Source organism: Glycine soja, chromosome 14 (assembly GCF_004193775.1).
Source record: "Glycine soja cultivar W05 chromosome 14, ASM419377v2, whole genome shotgun sequence".
NCBI lineage: Eukaryota > Viridiplantae > Streptophyta > Magnoliopsida > Fabales > Fabaceae > Glycine > Glycine soja.
This window is the reverse complement of record NC_041015.1, coordinates 12,246,609-12,269,404: the sequence shown is the minus strand read 5'-3', so window position 1 is coordinate 12,269,404 and position 22,796 is coordinate 12,246,609. Positions and strand designations below refer to the sequence as shown.

General features: G+C 34.0%; 1 protein-coding gene and 1 pseudogene across 1 annotated transcript; one reads left to right on the top strand and one right to left on the bottom strand.

The window, feature by feature from the left end:
• Positions 1–898: 898 nt before the first annotated feature.
• LOC114383819 lies at positions 899–2,247 on the top strand. The gene is made up of 4 exons (XM_028343552.1): positions 899–1,514; positions 1,599–1,772; positions 1,848–2,056; positions 2,155–2,247. Exons 1-4 carry the CDS (start codon positions 899–901, stop codon positions 2,245–2,247), a joined length of 1,092 nt encoding a protein of 363 aa, XP_028199353.1.
• Positions 2,248–12,675: 10,428 nt separating this feature from the next.
• Positions 12,676–17,161, bottom strand: LOC114383817 (annotated as a pseudogene).
• Between the last annotated feature and the right edge of the window lie 5,635 nt (positions 17,162–22,796).

The window sequence follows — 22,796 nt, the reverse complement described above, 5'->3', positions numbered from 1 at the left end:
ATTTGATTAATGGAAGGCTAAGTCCGCAGCGTTGTTTTCTCTTGAGGATCAAGCACAGTTCTCTTTGAGGTTCTATTATTACTGTTAAATTCTGTTCAGTTTTTCCTCTTCACTAATTACTCTGAATTTGTTGCTATTAATTCATGCATGCTTAGTGCTTGATTAATTGTCTCTGCGCTTAATTTACGTTCATGCTTAATGATCGTTTATGAGTAATTGGTGTGTGTGATGCTTAATCACATAATGAATGCTTTATGTTAAATTTCGCTTAGTAATTTAATTTAGGGTTGGATTAAGTGGTTGAACTGATAAATGATAAATTCTCGCAACCTAGGATAAGAGACGCTTGTGAATCAAGGGGAAGCAACGTATTTTAATTATGATAATTTCTAATTCAATTTTACTCGCTGTTTAATTTACAAAAGCAAACAACCCCCCCCCCCCCCCCCAATTTGTTACTATTTCCTACTATCTGTTATGAACATTTGGTGTATCATTGCTCGTTGGGAAATGACCTTGGATCACTTTCTAGTTACTACATTTTAATATTTATTTGATTCGGGTACGAGCTCGATTACAAGGGTTGGACCGCTTCCAATGAAACAACCCTCCTTCTTTTAATGGAGGATACAACCCTGATGGTTCTCAGAACTAGATACGGGAAATTGAGAAAATTTTCCGAGTTATGGCATGTCCGGAGGGGCAAAAGGTTGCTTTTAGTACATATACTCTAGTGGAAGAGGCTGAGTATTGGTGGGAGAATACTCGCCAATGCCTAGAGGCTGAAGGTCTAGATGTGACCTGGAATGTCTTCAAGAGAGTGTTTTTGGAGAAATACTTTCCCGAGGATGTTAGGAACAAGAAGGAGATGTAGTTCTTGGAGCTTAAGCAAGGAAGTATGACTGTGGCTGAATATGCAGCCAAGTTTGAGGAACTGGTGAGATACTTTCCCCATTATCAAGGGAGAGATGTTGAAAGTTCCAAGTGTGTAAAGTTTCTGAATGGCTTACGACCTGAAGTGAAGCAAGCTGTGAATTACCAAGGTGTTCGTCAGTTCCCACTTTTGGTTAACATGTGTCAGATTTGGGATGAAGACTCCCGAGACAGGGCGGCCTATTATAGGAGTACAGGTCCAATGAGGAACAAAAAGAATGGGCCTCAACATCGAGGAAAACCATATTCGACTCCTCCTAAGCAATATGGTAACCGCCATGACAATCAGAGGATTGCTGCTAGGGGATTTGCAAGTGGTAGCGGTAGCAAACCCAATACTTTCTCCACTCATATCATTTGTTACAGGTGTGGTAAGCCAGGGCACATCTCGAATTTTCCCGATATAGGCGTAATATGTTTTAATTGTGGACAAAAGGGACACACTCAAAGAGATTGTTCACGACCCAAGAAAGAGCAAAATGGTGGAGGCCCGAATGGTCAAACTGGACATCCAAAGGCCACGGGAAGAGTCTTTACCCTTAATGGTGTTGAAGCTTCGAAATCCAAAGATCTAATCCAAGGTAGATGTTTCATAAATGGGATTCCTTTACTAGTGTTGTTTGATTCTGGTGCCACCTATTCCTTTATATCCTGTTTGTGTGTAGGAAAACTTAAGCTTTCTATGTCTTCTTTAAATAAAGATCTAGTAGTAGAGACCCCTACTAGTGGTTCTGTGTTAACTTCTGATGTGTGTTTGAATTGTTCTGTGGAGATTTTTGGTAGGATATTCTTTATTGATTTGATCTGTTTGCCTTTGAGCCAGATTGATGTTATTCTTGGTATGGACTGGTTATCTTCCAACCATGTCTTATTGAACTGTTTTGATAAAAGTGTGGTGTTTGATGATTCTGGAGTGAGTAAGGATATGATGTTTTTCTTTGCCAACCAAGTTGTGGCATCTTTAAAGGAAGATGCTCAAGTGTACTTGATCTTGTCTAGCTTGGAAGTAGAGACAAAGGTTTCTATGTGTGACCTCCCTGTTGTTAAAGAGTTTCTGGAAGTGTTTCCTGAGGATATATCCAGTCTGCCACCTGAGAGAGAGATAGAGTTTTCCATAGACTTAGTACCTGGTGCTGGACCCATATCCATAGCTCCTTATAGGATGTCTCCTATAGAGTAACTGAGCTTAAGAAACAGTTAGATGAGTTGTTGGATAAGCAGTTTGTTAGGCCTAGTGTATCTCCGTGGGGAGTCCTAGTGTTGCTAATGAAGAAGAAAGATGGAACCATGAGGTTGTGTGTGGATTACTGCTAGTTGAATAAGGTAACGATTAAGAATAAGTACCCTTTGCCTAGAATAGATGACCTTATGAACCAGCTGGTAGGAGCTTGTATGTTTAGCAAGATAGACCTTAGGTCGGGTTATCATCAGATCCGAGTGAAGTCTGAGGATATACTAAAGACTGCTTTTAGGACCCGTTATGATCACTATGAGTATCTGGTCATGCCCTTTGGTGTGACTAATGCTCCAGGAGTGTTTATGGACTACATGAATAGAGTTTTTCACCCTTATCTTGATAGTTTTGTGGTAGTATTTATAAATGATATTCTGGTATACTCCAAGACTAGAGAGGAGCATGAAGAACATTTGAGGATTGTGTTGCATACCCTTAAGGACCGACAACTCTATGCTAAGTTGTCCAAGTGCGAGTTCTGGTTAGAGAAAGTTAGTTTCTTAGGGCATGTGATATCTCAAGGGGGTATAGCTGTGGATCCCTCTAAGATAGAAGTTGTTCTTAAGTGGGAGAGTCCTAAGTCTGTTTTTGAAATTAAGAGTTTTCTAGGTTTAGCAGGATATTACCGGAGATTCATAGAAGGTTTCTCAAAGTTGGCTCTACTTTTAACTAAACTGACTCGTAAGGGTCAAGCTTTTGTGTGGGATACCTAATGTGAGCATAGTTTCCAAACCCTTAAGGAAAGATTGACGACCACTCCAGTGCTGGTTTTGCCTAACCCGAGAGAACCATTTGAGGTGTATTGTGATGCATCAAAGATGGGTTTAGGTGGAGTGTTGATGCAGAATGGCCAAGTGGTGGCCTATGCTTCTAGACAACTTAAGACTCATGAGAGGAATTATCCCACCCATGATCTAGAGTTGGCTGCTGTAGTTTTTGCCCTTAAGATTTGGAGGCATTATCTGTTTGGCTCTAAGTTCGAGGTGTTTAGTGATCATAAGAGCCTTAAATATTTGTTTAGTCAGAAGGAGCTGAACATGAGACAAAGGAGATGGTTAGAGTTTCTTAAGGATTATGATTTTGAGCTTAGTTACCATCCTGGTAAAGCCAATGTAGTGGCTGATGCTTTGAGTAGGAAATCTCTACATATGTCTGTCTTGATGGTTAGAGAGATGGATCTCCTGGAATAGTTTAGAGACCTTAGTCTTGCTTGTAAGGTTACTCCTAATAGTGTGAGGTTAGGAACTTTGAGGATCACTAGTGAATTACTAGGTGATATCTAGAAAGGTCAGAAAATTGATCCTTTTCTAAGGACTCAGTTAGAGGCTATAGAGTCAGGAAGGGACAGTAGTTTCACGGTTGGATCAAATGGAGTTTTGAGACTTCAAGGTAGGATTTGTGTTCCCAATGTGCCTGAACTTAGGAAGATGATCTTAGAGGAAGGACATAGGAGTAATTTGAGCATCCATCTTGGTGCTACCAAGATGTATCAAGATTTAAAGACGATGTTTTGGAGGCCCAACATGAAGAGAGAGGTTAGTGAGTTTTTGTATTCATGCCTAGTTTGTCAGAAGGCTAAGATAGAACATCAGAGACCTTCAGGGAAGTTACAACCTTTAGAGATACCCCAGTGGAAGTGGGACAGTATTTCCATGGATTTTGTGGTAGGACTACTTAGAACCCCTAGAGGTTTAGATTCTATCTGGGTTATTATTGATAGACTGACTAAGTCAGCTCACTTCATTTCCATCAATATCAGATTTTCCTTGGAGAAGTTGACCACTTTGTATATAAGTGAGATTGTCAGGTTACATGGTGTGCCATCTAGCATAGTATCTGATAGAGATCCTAGATTTACCTCTAGATTTGGGGAGACCTTGAACAGAGCGTTGGGAACAAAGCTTAGACTGAGTTCAGCCTACCATCCTCAGACTGATGGCCAAACTGAACGGACCATTCAATCATTGGAGGACCTTTTAAGAGCGTGTGTCTTAAAGCAGAAGGGAAGCTGGGAGAGTTTTCTTCCATTGATAGAGTTCACTTATAATAACAGTTTTCACTCTACCATTGGCATGGCTCCCTATGAAGCTTTGTATGGTAGAAGGTGTAGGACACCCCTATGTTGGTTAGAGCCCGGAGAAGGCCTTACCTTAGATCGGAAGTGGTAAACCAACCACAGAGAAGATCAAGTTGATCCAAGAAAGGATGAGGACTGCTCAGAGTAGGCAGAAAAGTTATCATGATAAGAGGAGGAAGGGTTTGGAATTCAAGGTTGGTGATCATGTATTCTTGAGAGTCACTCTGTGGACTGGGGTTGGTCAAGCATTGAAATCCCGAAAACTCACACCTCGCTTTATTGGTCCTTTCCAAATTCTTAAGAGAGTTGGCCCTGTGGCATACCAAATTGCATTACCCCCGTCTCTTTCTAATCTTCACAACTTCTTTCATGTGTCTCAACTCCGTAAGTATATTCGTGATCCATCCAATGTGATTGAATTGGATGATGTACAAGTGAAGGAGAATTTGACATATGAAACATTGCCTTTGAGGATCGGGGATAGGCGAACAAAACACCTAAGATGGAAAGATATTTTGTTGGTCAAGGTGATTTGGGGAGGTGCATCTGGAGAAGATGCCACGTGAGAATTAGAAAGTCAGATGCGAGAAGCTCACCCATCCTTGTTTGAGTAAGGTAAATTTCGGGGACGAAATTTCTAAAAGGGTGGGAGAGTTGTAACACCCTGATATATATCTATATATTATTAGTAATTATGTTTGATGCTTGATTATTTGTTGCGTTATTTTTATCCATAATTATTTTCAAGGAGGTTAATTTAGTTAATAGAGGGGCGCGGATAGATAAGGATCTAGCTTCTCAAAGAAGCCTCTTGAGAAAGCTTCTCAAAGAAACCACGAGGAAGCTTCTTGAGGAAGCCTCTTAATGAAACTTCTTGAGGAAGCTACATGAGCTTCTTCGGTAAAAACGTTTCCCAGCCTTCGTTAACCGTTGGATCTTCCTGAAACTTGGTCTGTAGCTTCACAAGACACTTGTACACCATCTGACCGTTGGGATCTTTAAGAAGATGTCTGGAGTGTTCTCGAAACTTCCGTTCCCGAGAGCATTTCTTATTTAAGCATTTCAGCCTTTGCTTTTGTGTAGCTTAGGAAATATCCCATTTCTTCTCCTTTCTTTCTTCCAAAGCCATTTCTAACGTCCCAAGCACTTTCTCCATCACCCACAGCCACCATTCGCCACCGCAAACCATCGTTGTTCTCCGTTGCAACCCCATACTGAGAGGAACCCTTCGACCGAAGCGGAATCTTCCAACTTGGCTCGCGATTTCGATAGAGAACGAAACCCTAATCTGACCTTTCATTTCCTTTGAGGTAACCATGATTCCATGTTTGTTCCTTGTTATTTTTAGCTTGTCTTTGCATCTTTTCTGACTTTGGAACCACCATTGTATGTTTTATGCTTCCTTTGTAAAACCCGAAATGCTCTCAGCTCTTTCATGTAGTAACGTCGGTGTTTGACCTAGAGCATTGTTGTTAGCTTTGTTTCTGAAATCCATATTAAGTCTCCTTCGTTTTGGTATGGTAGAGGCTTGCATGGAATCGACGAGCAAGGACGAAAAGGAATCTCCAAGTGACACGACGAGGAACTCGCGGGTAGCTCACAATAGGTGAGTGAAGTTTATTATAAAATTTACCGTTTTAACACCATAGCTAGGGTCAGGGAACCTAGCTATGAGGATATCTGTCTGTCCCTGTTGCATGCTGATTTTTCTTCAAAGAAAATTACGTTTTAACTAATGGGATGCGATATATATATATATGTGTGTGTGTGTGTGTGTGTGTGTGTGTGTGTGTGTGTGTGCGAAATGCGATTTGTTGTTGATGTCACTATTAAGGATTTTAATTGATATGTGATGATAATGATAATTATGATGATATTGATTTGAGATTACGTTGTTAATAAAGACCATGTCAACATGAATTGTTATTATTGATGAATATGTGAATATGAAATGAGGTTGTTGTTGTTGTTGATAACGTCAATGAGATGAGATGATATTTATGTTGTGAATGACATGGAAATACGATTTGTTGATTGATGTTGGAAATGCATTGGCATGTGCGTGTTGTAGATGTTCGTGGGGGGCACTATGCACTGACCTTCCAGGGTCTTTGGCACTAGCTTTTGGCCACGTTCATACGTTGGATGTTGTGTATGATCGTGGGGGCACTGTGCATTGACCTTCCAGGGTCTTTGGCACTAGCTTTTGGCCACAATCATACGTTGTATGGAGTGTATGTCATGGGGGGTAGAGTGCATTGACCTTGTCGGATGGCCCAGACATGGGTAACTAGCGTGGTTAGAGAATCTAAGCATTTCTGAGGGGATGCTTAGGCGCTTTAATTGGTCCATGGTCTTTGGCACTTACTTTTGGCCATGATCATAGCTCATACGACACAGGAAATAGAGTAACTATGGCCAAGTGTACTTTGTACTAGGGGGCCGTCACCTGGTAGGGAACACCTTTGGGCTCCCAGGCTGATCTCCTATGGGAGGGGGGCTGTTACGTGCACAACCGGGTGGTCTCGACAAACTCATCACAGTTCCCTAAGTGAGAGTGTTGTGTGGACACGCTTAGGCTATTTTCTGAGATTTGGTTGTTGTTGGTATGTACCACATTGCATCTGAGTGTTGAGTTAGGTGCATGCATCATCCTGTGCAGTCTTGATTGGGTCCATGGATGGATGATGAGTAATTGTTGGATGTGGATGATGAATATTTGTTGGATATGAGTGTTGAATAATGATTGTTGTGTATGCTCATCATGTTTGCCTATATTCCTTGCTAATTGTGGTTATTTGGAATTGGTATTGGTTCTTTTTATAATGAACTCACCCTTGCAATTTTGTACCGTGTGGTGGATACCTGTGATGATCACGAACCTTGTTCGTGGGAGCAGAATGACAGTGGCAGGGTGTAGGGAGTAAGATTCTGGTGAGGAGCCGCCGAGCCGACATGATGACATTGGCATTATTTTGGGAGAGAGTTGTGTTTTGTAATCAACTCCTCCGTAGTTGGTTTTTAAGTTTTATTTTGTTGAGTTAAAGATGTAAAACTGGGATTTTAATTATATCTATGAACAAATTTAATTTTCGTTATGTGTATGACATGTACTGAATTATTGTTTCTGTGTAATTATGTACATTCACTTAAGTAATGGCGTGTTGTTGGATGAATTTATGTTGTGAAAAAATCACTTCTATTTTCATAAGCAAAAAATTAAGGGAGTTCTTTTTATAAAAAATTGAAATTATCGAATATTAGAGTGTGAATATCGTAGTGACGAGGCGGGTTGTTACACTTGCTTCTGTCCAAGTGGATGTAGGACCCCTCCACCATGGTGGATTGTTGTCTACCAGCCGTTTGGGGCATCCTAAATGCCTGGGAAGGCTCATAGAATGACATTTGAGTAATTTGCCCATCAGGTGCAAATTATTGGCCTATTTAACTAGGCTTATTTAAAATTAAGATTTTCATCTACGTAATTGTTTTAATAAAGAGTAGGTTTTTTACAAGCTAATAGGGCAGGTCAGGCTTTTAAAAATGTCAGACCAGGCCTTAAAAAAAGCCTATGGTACACAATAGGGCATGCTTAGGCCTTAGTTTTATAAAATAGGCCAGGCCTATTTATTCAAAGTCTGTCCTAGCCTACCTTATTCCTATCCCCAGGTACTATACAATTAATGATGACTTAGAGGAATTAATTGATATTACCTATACCAACAAGATGCATCTACTTTTCGGTAGCTCATACTTAAGAACTCCCTAGTTAAGCATGCTTTGCTTGGAGCATTTATGGGATGAGTGACCCTTTGAGAAGTTTCCTGAGATTTGTGAGGACAGTCATTGATCATGGAAGCATCCAAAACTAATTGTCGAGGTCTCAAAAAGAACTACCTATGGAATATTCTATCTGGTGGAGGGTTTTGACCAACAAGGATATTAAGTGAAGTATCACCGTGTGAAGTGTCATAGTGTGAGTCATCGAAAAGTCAACAATCAGGGATGTTACTTTGATTATCATGGGATGGAGAGAGTACTATTCAACAAACAAGTTTAGAAGTATGATTACAATTTAAGGCTTGAAAAGGGGAAAGTATATTATAGCAATTTCATATCAGCAGTGCTGGTGTAAAATGTCCTTAGCCGTGGTGACAACTAAGTACCAATCGACAATTCCCTGTTAGGCAATTGACCTAAGGAAGACACTTTGTTCCTTAGTTGGGTCATTGGTCCACTCCAAAGAGCTTTCCAATAGTAGAGAGTAATAAGGTTTACACTACTCTTAAAGAATTTGCGATAAAGGAACGAAAAACAACTAAAAAGCAATAAAGAATGAAATAAATAAAAAGATAGGAAACTGAAAAAAGAATAATTATATTTCTAGATTCTTGAATCTGTCCTCTCTACAATCTAATAGACCTTATTTATAGTCAGTCGTTCTTCCAATGGTTACATTAATCGTAGCACTAAAAAATTTCCTAAAATCTAGGAGATCATGGCTAACATTTTGTTAACCGCTTCATTGGCCTTCAAGCTACTTTCCACTTTTGCCAATAGAACCCACATTTTGTTCCTAATAACTCCCTTCATGAGTTTACCAAATTTCCCCAATTCAGCTACATCAGCTGTCACGATCAACTAGCCCACCTTAGTCGTATCCAATCGGCTGCCTTGTTTCCAACGACTAACTTTTTAGGTATCAACAAGTAGTAAAATAAAGACAAGTAGTTATAATTATTTTTTTGGAAAGAGAAAGATTATAAAGAGGTGGGTATATGAAGTAAATAGGTGAGAGAGATAATTGTTTTTTTATTCAAGAGAACATAATTAATTAACTATTCAAAGTTGATTAAAAGTGAAAAATTAATGTTACTTAACATGTTTAAACCTATGCAAATTTGCATGCACAAGATAGAAAAATCCTTAAAATGATTGTGATAAAATTGTCATTTATGTAATAAAATTAGAGTTTTCTTTATTATAAAAAAATAAATTATTGAGACTATAAATTATGCTTGAATAATGGTATGTATCAAAATTTGTGTCAACGTATGCACCCCAAATCAGGTGGCCCAATTCTTGTCATTAATCAAATAAACTAGGAGTGGGTCCCGTGTAAATGCACAAGTTTTTGAGTGACAGAAAAGGAAAAGAGAGAGAAGGTGAGAGAAAGAAGAAAAAAAGAACAAAATGTTAAAAAAAATAAAAAAGCATAATTATCTAGTTGTTGACACGTGATAATGGTTGGACAATTTTTATATAGATATAGATGACCTAATGATATTTTTCAGCATTAGGGACACTAGGGATATGAATAATTTCTTAACACACCTCATTTTATGCTTAATGCTCCTCCATATTTCCTAATATTCATTTTATACTTTTCTTCTCCCAAGCAAAACCTAGTCCATTCTCTCCCAAACCTTCATGACCACACTCAACCTCCACCCAATACTATGTTGCACCCAAACACCACTTCTTGCTTCAACATTGTTCCCAACCCTAACCACTACCTCTCCAAGCTCCATTGACTCAAGTCAACGGTCAAGTGCCTCATGCTCTTTAATCATGATTGACACGCTAGTGGCACCATTCTCCATAAAGCCAAGGACATTGCCTAGAACAATCTTGAGTGGTGTGTAGTGGTCATGGACATTCTTTTTTCAATGTTGGTGTTGTTCATAGTGAAGAGGAAGATGGAGAGAGATGGAGAAAAGAAGAGAGTGGGTGAGGTGAGAAGGGTAACATGAGAACTTTACAAAATCAGGAGGTGCACTACATTAAATATGGGGTGCCTTAAGTAATTGCCCAGGACATGAGGCATAGTTGAGGTGTGCATAAAAACCAAAAAGGCTTAGGTGAGGCCTGTGGACTGTAATATAGTGGCCCAATCAAAGTTTGTATTACCTTTTTTTCTCTTTCTTTTTTATTAATTTTTGTATGAACATAACATTTATAAATAAATTTAAAATAAAATTAAAACCTTTAATTTTTTTATATAATAATAAAAAGATAACAAGATCTATATTAAAATTAATGTTAACATGATCAAATATTTAATTAATTATAGTATTGTGTTCACACAAAAATTATTAGCTTAGTCACAAAATTGAGAAATCTTCCAAAAGCTTAACTCTGAATTGGAAGAACATAATGAAAAATATGTATTGACAAAGAGTAAAATTTACTATCATCGTTTAAGAGCAGTTTGAGTTTGAGAAAACTACTTTCTCCTTTTATTTTTAATTTTATAAACACATAAAAATATTATATTATTTTATTTCTTATTTTAAATATTTATGCAAAACATAAATAACTAGTCTTAATTTATAATTAATATATATATACATGATGATTATGATAAAAAAATAAAATAATGAAACGAAGGGGAATGAAATATAAAATATAATGGTAATACATTCCATTGTCTAGATCGGCAAAATGAGGACGAAATATAATGTAAACGAGTAGAACCTATTTCATCTTTAGTTTCAATTTTCTTTTCTCCACATTGAAGAATTATTATAGAATGGAAATTTTATTCCATTTCATTTTTTCAGCTTTCTACTTCATTCTTTTAATTCATTACATCTATTTCTTTTGCTAACCATGGTATTTCCAACACAAGGTAAGTATTCTTCTCCCAACACAATTTATTTTCTACCGAAAGCCAGATTTGAATCCTGAATCATTTGCATTACTACAAAAATCACTTTCAAAGACGATTCTTTAATTTGTGGTTTTTCTCCATGACAGTTTTTAACCGTTTTTGAATTCATCGTCGTGGAAAGTCAATATTTTCCACGTCAATTGTTAAACCGTCTTAGAATCTTAATTTTTACATCAATTATCTTTGCAACCGTTTTAGAATGTGTTTTTTTTTTTATAAAAAAGATTGTTAAAAAATTGACATTTTAAGGCTGTTCTTTAAAAAATCGTATTAGAAAGTGGTCTTTCTAAGACGATTTTTTGAAGAACCGTCTTAAAAACTGTTATTTTTTCAAAATCATTTTTTTACACAAATATCTCTCGATTTTATCTTATTTCATAGATAGCACATAACTGGCATGAAAAGTTATGCCTAACGTCCAATCATTGGAAGAGTAAGCGTGCACAAACCTTCTAGCCACCATCTGCATGGTGATAGGATCATTAAATACTTACGAAAAAGTTAATGGGTGGAGTATTAATGAAAATGTAGATAAGTTTCAAATACTTATCTAGCTGCCTCCCAATTTTCGTCTCTAATCGAGATAAGAGCTCCAAGGAAAACAACCCTTTCCACTATTCCTGCTACATAAGACAACATAGTATGAAGAATTTATGAAGCAAACAATACAAAAACAAAATTTCAATACACAGGAAAGCAAAAGGTGATGGTTCTAGATTACCATTGTCTCCTTTGGATTCAGACAAACATTGGAGACCCTTGAAAATAACACGGGCTCCCAATGAAAAACCTACTAGTGTCACAGGCCTGGATCATAAATAGAAAGCTACCAAATATATTGGATTATACAATGAGGCAACATTATTGTCAACCTTTTGCAATAATATTATATGGTGTCACCTGTTTCCTTGCAAGCTGTGAGACAACACTTCAGCAAGCACCTTACGAACCTTGTTTCATCTGCTTCAACAAAGTGGACAAACCAAGCTAAATATAATGTAAGAAAATTAAATGGTCATAAATAAATGATGTACACCAGGATACTAAGCACCATATTTTTGTCCCCTGCAAAAACAAATATTCAAGAGAAATTGGTATGAACAAAGAACCATTCCCTTGTATTCGAAGACAAGGTAGCCTCCTTCTAACTAAGCTAATAGTGACTTTGCAAAATTCATCTGTCTTCCTTTTCATTCCTTTTGTTATTTAAATACATTCTATGTGGAACTGTAATAGCCGAATTCACATAACTCCACTATTACACTATTCCACTATCCTGCAATAGCACTACCCGAATAACAAAATTCTAAAAATAGACATCTAGAAACTATTTTAACTAATTCTATGATATCTAGACATAATCATCCAAATGCCCAGGACGCTTAGTGTTCCTTTTGGGCCTTCTTGCTTGGGCTTCTGGTGGTGCCTCTGGTTCTTGATCCCTGTTGCTAACAGAAACCCAACTTAAAATTATTTATACTTTCCATGGTGAAGACAAATTTAACAACATAACTACACAAACTTTGATGTCCACATCCCAATCAACATATTTGAATTTGGAATTCATTTGCATCAATATGTAGATATGGAATGTTTGCTAGCTTTATAGTTTTTATTTAGTTTAAGTTAAATAATCATGTCGGTTAAATCAAAGGAGATAAAATGGATCAGAATCAGAGGATACAGACTCACTTATTAAGTCCATAATAGTAATAATAAAAATAATATATCCTTAAGAGCATGAGTACTTTAGAAGCCTATAACCCAAAATTCAGAGCAACCTATCATCTGTGTTTAAAATAAATTTTGGTCTCAAAAGTGTATACTACTAGTATTGCAGCCTCCTGTTTCACCATAACACAAAAATGTGAAAGATATGAATACAAACTTTTAGATTGCAGCCTAAAATGAAACCATATAGTATTTTTATTCTGAAAAATGATACATTGACTAAGTAAAACCAAAAAAATATTAATAACTATAATGAAGACTGACTTGTCTTTGTTGCCGATGCTGCAGAATACTGATTGCCCAAGCCATGATGTAGCAAGGTAATAGAAATCTAGCAGCGTGAAGCAAGAAAAGCTATAGAAAATAATGAGCAGATTAGGTGGACTCTGTATTGCATTTTGAAATCAATAAAACATTGGACATGGGAAGAACTTGACTAAAATGAAAAAACTCAAATCACTTACGGAGAAAAAATTGGATGGATCATCATTAGAATTATCACCATTTGAGACAGAAAATGCACGCAACAAGAGTAAAAGGGCCATTAATTGCACCAAACAATATGAATTAGGCTTGAAATCAGGTCCACTAGCTAGCATTTTAACATAATATAAAAAGTGAAACTACAACTTGATATTTTTAAGGTAATGTTTGGCACAATGGAGTTCTTTATTTATTAAAAGTAGAAGTTGTGTCAAACACAATACTTCAAAAGCTCTTAAAAATATAATGAACTTTTTTAATGAAGAAAACATAAAAGAAAAAGATCCTACATAAGCTAATTTTTAGGAACTTCTCCTTCTCTATAAAACAATATCAAATCTCAAGACCCAAGAACACATTACCAAATAGCTCTTAATTTAAAAGCAACTTTTATGGTTGAAGTTTATAAAATTATCAAACAATTTTAACTTTATAGTAACTTTTGAGATCCAAAGGAAAGCTTGATGAAACACGACTAAGTCTAAAATACTCCATTGTCCAGTAGCATGGCCACCAATTATATTTGGTAAAAAGAAAATCAAGGTTAATGACTTACAATTAAAGTAGTTGAACGGAAAAATGCAACTCCTCTAACGTTGGAAGCAGCATACTCATCATATTCAACATCCAAGAACTGACGTTCTGCCTCTGCAATTGCCAAGAGTCGAGGATCACAAAACTCCAAGGGTGTTCCATATTGTCCAGCCACCTCTGCAAGATTGTCATAACTCGTTAAAGAGACAAGTTTCAAAGAGAACACTATATAAGTGTATATAGAACATAATCAAATACAACTTTAAAATAGAAAATTTCAGCTTACCCTATATCAATGGTAGTTTCTTCAGGATTAGGACGAGGTGGGGAGTCACATGCATAAAAAGAAAAAACAAATCCCATCAAAATAAACACAATTATTTTTTTTCAAGGATTTAAATACAGAAACAGGAAAATAGTAGAAGTTACACAAGCAACTTGGATACTATTTAGTATTTACAATATAAGAATAGAAATTTTCAAATATATTTATACAAACAACACGATAACAATGTTTCCCTGTTCCCGCCATAGGCACAAAGTTCAGGTGTATGATAGATGTATCCTCCTACATGCCTGTATGTTGGGGATAAATATGTATACCTAAGATCCAATCCATCATGATAGAGATTGTTAGGGATAAATATGTATACATGAGTGATTGAGAAGTTCTTGATTAAAATTAAAGACTTGTTATCATGAGATTATGATAATGAGAAACATGTCCTTTATAATTTTAATCTATTATTCTTGACCATAGAATTATTGTGAATAGAGCATCAATAATTTGAATAGATCAATGTATATGCAATGATCTTTATTGGATAAAGATTAATAGATCTCATTTATTAAATTGCATATATATATATATATATATATGAAAGTCATCGTTGAACTGACTCAATTTAGAATTTCTAATAGTTAATATTACCTTGATATGTCAATAGGAAGTTCTCAAGAAGAAATATAATACTATCCTTTGACATGAGATTATCATAGTAATTAATATGTTATTTGTTATATTTTAATTTTAGACACCTGATGTCTCAGAACACTAGTTGAACACTAGTTTCCTTTGACATGAGTTTGAGTTTTATGATAAAATTAAGACCTTGGCGAGAGAAACTGAATGAAAGAAGAGTTTCTTAAGTCATTCATTTATTAAATATAATGTATTAACTTATTAGAGTTTGACCCTAATACTATACTTAGAGTTAACCTTGAGATGTAAATGATGGAAGGAAATATTGTAGTTAACCTTCTATTGGTTTTTGAAGGTAAAAGATGTTATTTTATGCTACCCGGACGATAATGAGTGTTGTTAGACGCCTACCTTGATTAGTAAATTAATTATGATTAATTAATACCGATTTAGTATTGAACCTATGGATCACACACAAATGAGTGTTCTAATCTCTGTTAAAGAAATCATTTCAATATTTGATGATTAATTAAATTAGAGAATTTACTATGATCAAATGATTAATTAATTTCCTAAGTGGAATATTATTATATTTTTTGCTAGCACTGAAATTTGGGTTTGAAAAATGACTAACCCAAATCAAAATATTATTTCAATCTTTGTTACCTTTTCAAATTGATAAATGACTAACAACAAAAAGTAACAATAAATAATATTTTAAAATGGCTTAAAAGATAAAGATAAAGATATGGTGAAGTAGTGATTTTGACTTTATTGGAAATTTATTTTCTATGGTGTGCTATAAATACATTCTTAGGTTGCACATTGTAAATGAAAAAAATCACTTCTCTTCTCGTTCTCTTAAAACACCAATATTCAAAGAAGATTTTTATGTTTCAAGATCTCATCAACATGTACACGGTTAATATGATGTCTATTTTAATATAATTTAGATGCAAAATAGATCCTTTTTATTCTGCTATGCATGTTTTCAACACCCTTTTTCCTTTTATGTAAAACTTCGGACTATATTGAATATCAATGAAAGATGTTTGTGTTTGATACCTAGGTATTTAATTTGGGGGAAAAATCCTAGTATATCAAATTCTGGCTATTAACTTGGGGGGAAAAATTGCACAAAAGTTTTCCTGGTTTTCTTTTACTTTGTTTTTATACTACATCAAATGTCTAAGGGAAATTCTAGTCGTAACCATTTTCCCATGGAGAGCAGTTAATCAAGAACACATATAGGTCTACAATTTGTTTCTATACCCAGGGGCAGGACAATAATCTTTAAATGTGTGAGTGTTAATATAAAAGGAAAAAAAAAACAAAAAACCATTTTGGGGAGCCACTACCTTCCTAGTCCCCATCTAGGTACACCCCATCTATACCTGGGCATCCAAGACTCTGATGCACCAAATTATAACCCAATAAAGTTAGACACTTACAAAATAAACATTCATATAATTTCTCATCATCATAACCTTACAATAACCAAATAATAATAAAATACGAAAACTATTGTGCAAAAAGCATACCTGATAGACATATCTCACAAGTTATGTCTCCTTTCTCATCACACCAATGGTGGACACACTTTCTGTGAGCATATTGCACAAAATCAAACGCCAACAGTAGTCCTAGAATTAAGAATACCAAAATAGAGATGAAAGAAATGAAAAACAACATGACACAAACAACAACATTCCTCCACCCTCCTTTTTCATCCCTCTGTCTAAAGCTGACCAATGGATATTACTAATGCATTTACCAGTTCAATTTTGTAACAAGAAGAAGATTCTCACTAGAATATTTAGTTGTCATTTCTTAATTAAACTAATTTTTAAACCCAATAATATAATAAATTAAGTGCATGCTTGGTTTTCAGTTGGGACCCCCCCTCAAAAAGTAAAATTGAAAAAGCTTGAATTTTGCCTTGAAAGTCAGTTTGCAAAATGAAACTCATTCAAACTCAAGTTTGCAAACTTTAATCCAAATATACACTAAGTATGAGAAAAACATACAAAAAATTTCTTAAACACATTTTGATCATGGCAGCATCTTGAAACTAGAACAATGCATACACACACAACAAAGTCACAAAACTCAAAACCTTCTACCTAAGCAAAAGCATTTACCTGTTCTCAATAAACCACCATCAAAACAAACAATATGAACTTAAATAAAAAAAATTAAATACCACACACACACAAAATAAAAAATCCCCCCACCTACCCCTTAAAGAAACAACTTTCCACATTGATTGATCATTTCAAATAAGACATAATTTACATATCCAAAACCCATAAATTATCATGATAACTAAAAAATACCTAACAAAACCAAACCTCATAAAATTTTTAACAAATTAAAATCATCAAAGACACAAAATTTTGATACCTTAAGACTACTGCTATAGGCGCCAGGCGTCTCCAAGTTGGAAACACTGTCCTTCTCCTAGCAAATGCGACACCCCACCATCTAGATTGGCGACTCCTCCTCATCATCGACTGCGCCAACCCAATCCTCCAACGGAGAGGTGCCAAAGCTCTTAGCGGCGTTTGCATCCATGACAGTTGGAGGTGGAGATGGTTCAGAAGGCACTTACGTCATCTACGCCACCGAATCAACGGGGACATGGCACGCGAGATGGTCAACGAACACTACCAAGTGATCACTCATTGGAACAATGAATCTCGAATTGAAAACCCTAACAAAATGAAAACAAAGGATAAAAACTCATAATTTCAGAATGAAAAATTAGGGGAAATTGTGGAATCAAGTCATGCAAAACACAAATCTTGAGGTTTCCTCAAGAAAATGAGAGAAAGAGCAGAGTGACACAGACGGAGTGAGAGGGGTGTAGAGAGATTGATCGAGGCGAAGTGAGCATAGTGAAAGAGGGCTAGGGTGCGAGATAGAACAAAAATAAAAATTGACCTCATTCAAGGATGGTTTTTGAAAACAATCATCTTTGAATACTCTATTTCGACAATAGTTTTCATGACAATCGTCATCATTTTGCGGTTTCAATGACGTTTTTCGTGAAAGCCGTCATTGAAATGTTCCTTGTATTTACAAAAAATGCCATTGTTTTGAAAATGACAACGGTTTTGGGAGAACTGTCGTTGAGCTTGCGTCATTAAAACTAGTTTTTTTAGTAGTGTGTATTAAGAGACACAAGTCGCTACCACTTATGTCAACCATTATTGATTCTTTTTTTCATCTATACAATTTAAAAATATAGCTTAAGTGATTGTGGCATCATCTTAACTCTTAAGATGTCTCTTGAGATGGCACCTTGTGCTTCCTTTAATATATAGGCCAGTTCTTTGACTCGTGCATCTGCAGAGAACTCTACGTGTTTTTATTTGAATTTTTTTATTTAATTGTAAAAATAGGTATAAACATCTGTAAAAAAACATATGATAACTTTTATTTGATTTTTTTTCCATGATTAAATGTCCAAATTTATATGTCGGGAAACAAAATCTAATGAAATAAATGTCATATATGCTATAAAATTGTCACATTTTTATGAGCACATTTGATATTTTGGATGGAAAAAGGAGTGTATTTGAACATACTTATCTTATAATTACTCTAATCATAAAAATAATTACTCTAATCTTATATATATATATATATATATATATATATATATATATATATATATAACATATTACTGTTTAGGCTTGTAAATTTTAACTAATAAATTCTTTAAAGGTACTCCCTATGTTCCATTATAATTGCAGCTTTTGGTTATTTTACAAAAACCAATAAAAATTAATAAATAGATGAGATAAAATACTAACTTTACAAAATTAGTCCATATCATTAATATTATAAGGGATATAAGTAGAAAAAAATAATTAATGTTACATTGAAAAACTAAAGTGACAATTATTTTAGGACAAATTTTCTATTGTTACACGGCAATTATTATGAGATGAAGGGATTATTTTTTTTAATTCATGGAAATAATTGAGTGCTCTCTTGAATTGCAGAAATTTATGATTATAATGATTGCCCAAATCGGTTAGCCCTTATAGGGTTACCAATGCAATGTACGAATATAAACATACATTAAATTCAAATATAAATATCTAAAATTATGTTGAAATAAAAATAACCAATGATTATATATATATATATATATATATATATATATATATATATATATATATATATATATATATATATATATATATATATATATATAATACCCAAATGGCCAAATGAATTCTCCCTAGTATGGATAACCATGCAACAAATGAATATAGATATAGATTAGCACAACATAAATATAATATATGATAGTTTATAAAATTTAATAATTATAATTTCAATTTAAAAATGAAGTATGATTTGATATAAAAAGGAATATAAACATCATTCTTATAAAAGTTGTATGCAATAATTTAAATACAACATCTAAGACTCTCTTGACATATATAAAAATCAATGATTATAAAAAAAATCACCTAAATGGATTTTTCCTAGTATGATTACTCGTATGACGAATGAATATAATTGTAGATTAGTGCAACATGAATAGAATATATAATTGTTTAAAATGTATAGTTTTTATACTTTAGATTAAAAATATGAATGAAATTTTGATATACAAGTACATATAAGCATCATTCTTATAAAAGTTGTATAAGTCTCTTGACATAAAAAACCAATGGTTATAAAAAAATATCAAATGAACTTGTCCTGGTATGATTATCTGTGCGTTTGATGAATATTTTTTTGTTTTAATCCTCTGGTTCCTTAGAGGGAAGGAACCCTTATTAATCTGGAGTTCGACCATGAGATAAGTAAAACCTGGTCAAGAATTATTTTTGCCAAAGACCGAACATGGATGCGACTGGTGAATATAAATATGGATAAGTGGAACATAGATAGAATGTAATTGTTAAAAAGTATATAATTTTTTATACTTTCAAATTTTAAAAATGGTTAAATTAGTCTATAGGTCCCCATACTATTACAAAATATTTAATTAGGACCCTATACTTTATTTTTTTTAATTGAGTCCCTATATTAATTTTAAATTTATAATCAAGTCCTTATGTTAATATTTCGTGAGGAATCTGATAGACTTGACGGAATATTTAATTATATAAACATATAGATGTCAAGTATTATTTTAAGTTAACCTAACTATTATTGTTGTAACACATGGAATTATTTAATTATTTTTTTATTTGATGCGCCTCAACATCCCCTGTTTTTCATTCCCATGTCCATTATCTCCCAAACCATAACCAACCCTAAAATGTGGATTTTGTATCTCCCAGACCATAACCCTAACCTTAATGCATGATTAATCCTTAATTTGTTTGTAATGTTGTTCGCACCTCCTTAATCACCTTTGTAGCAATTCATGGTTTAGGGTTCACACCTCTGTAATAAATTCAGGTGTATTGATTTATGGTTCGCATATGTGTGTGTGATGAAATATTTAATCAAGTCTAACAAATTCCTCATGAAAAATTAATATAGAGACTTGATTACAAATTTAAAATTAATATAGGGACCCAATTAAAAAAAATATAGTACAGGAATGTAATAAATTTTTTTGTAATAGTATGGGGACCTACAAACTAATTTAACCTTAAAAAAATGAAGGATTTGATATAAAAAGAAATTCAAATATCATTCATATAAAATTTTATACATTAAATATAAATATAAATATATATTTATAGTCTCTTCACATAAAAAACCAATGACTATAAAAAACAATTGATCATGCAAATGGATTTTCCTTAATATGGTTACCTATTCGACGAGTGAATATAAATACGAATTAATGCAATATATATATATATATATATATATATATATATATATATATATATATATATATAATTTTTATACTTTTATATTGAAAAAAAATTGAAGAATGCTTTAACGTAAAAATAAATTTCAACACCATTCATATAAAATTTGTTTAAACTAAAATTAAATATAAATACATAAGAGTCTCTTGACATAAAAAACCAGTTATTATAAAAAAATGAAAATCACCAAAATGAATTTCTTCTAATATGAATACTGAGCAACAAATGAATAAAAACATGAATTAGCACAATATAAATAAAATATATAATAATTTAAAAATATATATTTTTATACTTTCAATTTTTTTTTTAAAAAATGAAGGATAGTTCTATTTAAAAGAAATTTAAACATCATTAATATAAAATTATATAAATTAAATTTAAATATAAATATATAAGAGTCTCTTATCATAAAAAACTAATGATTATAATTTTATAAAAAAATCATCCCAATAAATTTATCCTAATATGATTACTTGTGTGACGAATAAATATAAATATAAATTAAGGTAACATAAATAAAATATATAATTATTTAAAATATATGATTTTTTATACTTTTAAATAAAATAAAAATGTTTTGATATAAAAAGAAATATAAACATCATTCTTATAAAATTTGTATACATTAAATATAAATATAAATTTCTTAGAGTCTCTAAACATAAAAGAAACTAATGATTATATAAAAAAAAACATCAACCACCAAAATGAATTTGTCCAAGTATGATTACCATGTGATATATGAGTGTCATACCCTAATTTCGTCCGGGGACCTTTGCTTGATGACATGCGACCTTTCTTTGGTCCTTGTGAGGTGCTTGGCACCCATCATTAGGCAATTTGTGAAATTCCAGGACATGCCGGAAAACCAAAAAATATTGATGCACAATCCGTAAGTTTCCGTGACACACCGGAAATCAAATGGAAGCATCGTTGCATAATTAAGTGAGATTCCGTAACATTCCGTAAGTCAAAAAGGGGATGATTATGTAATCCGCAAGGTTCCGTAACATTACGGAAAGAAAACAAGTATCGTTACGAGATTCGTAAGTTTCCGTAACTTTACGAAAAAAGAATCACCAAAAAAGGTAAGGGGGGTGAACTTATCAAGATAGGGGTGTAAATAGCAATTCAAATCTAGGCCCGAAGTTGGGTTGCTTAAGGAGGAAGCAACTGGGCGGCAAGCTCCTCCACGTTTTTGAAAAATGGTTTTCGGGGCTTCCGCGGCTTCCGTAGTACTTCCGTAAAATTTCCGAAAACCTTGGGTAAGCATATTCCACTTAACATTGGTGAAAGGGAAGAGAAAAAAGATGAAAATCAAATTCGAAAACAGTTCCGTAAGGCTTCCGTAACTTTTCCGTAAAATACGAAAAGGGGGGTGAACTTAGTAATTCGGTGCGCTTAGAAATCTTCTTCATTAAGTCTTTGGGCGGCAAGCACCTCCCTTTTTTTCTATAAATAGGGGAGGGGAGAGCTGTTTCAAAATGTTCAAGACCCCTTTGGGTATGCGTTTCGGCTATTTTGGGCAAAAACACGTTTTCGTGAAGAAAAATCGAGTCGAAGTGCTTCTGTAACGCTTCCGTAAGCGATTCTGTGGAAATTCTTCATCGTTCTTCGTCGTTCTTCACCGTTCTTCATCCGTTCTTCGTTCGTTCTTCGTTCTTCAACGGGTAAGTTTTCGAATCCGAGACTTTCAATTCATTTCTTGTTTTGTGTACTTTCACTTTAATTTCGTTTACTTTCAGTTTTCTTTTCTTCCGTTTTTAACGTGCTTTAACCATTTATTTAAGCCGTTTTCTCGTCTAATAAATGATAAAATGAATTTCAACCGATCATTTGTGTTGTAATCTCGTTTAATCACTGTTAAAACGAAATCTAACCGATCGTTCACGCTATAACCTCGGTTAAACCAAAAAAAGTAAAATAATAATAAAATAATCAAAATATCTTTGAATAAAATAATAAAAAAAATCAATCGGACGTTTTTCTTTGGAAGTTTCCTTGAATGAATTGATTAATAACCAAAGTGAAACTAAGACTAAAATCAACTCACAAATCAAGTTTTTTTCTGAAAAATCACTAAAAACCGTTTTAAGGTCCAACGCCTTAAACGATCCTCTTTGCTTTTATCGGTTAACATGGACCGTTCAAAAGCATAAAATCAACATGTGACTTTACCGCTTTTGCAAGAACTACATAGGTCTGATTTCCTCATCGCAATTGAGGATACGTAGGAGCAAAAGCCCCGCTTTTGTCGACCACCCCGAGAGATCGTTAATGGTCCAACACCTTAACGTTTCTCTCCTTTCAAAATCAAAAGATCATTTAATGGTCCAACACCTCAAATGACC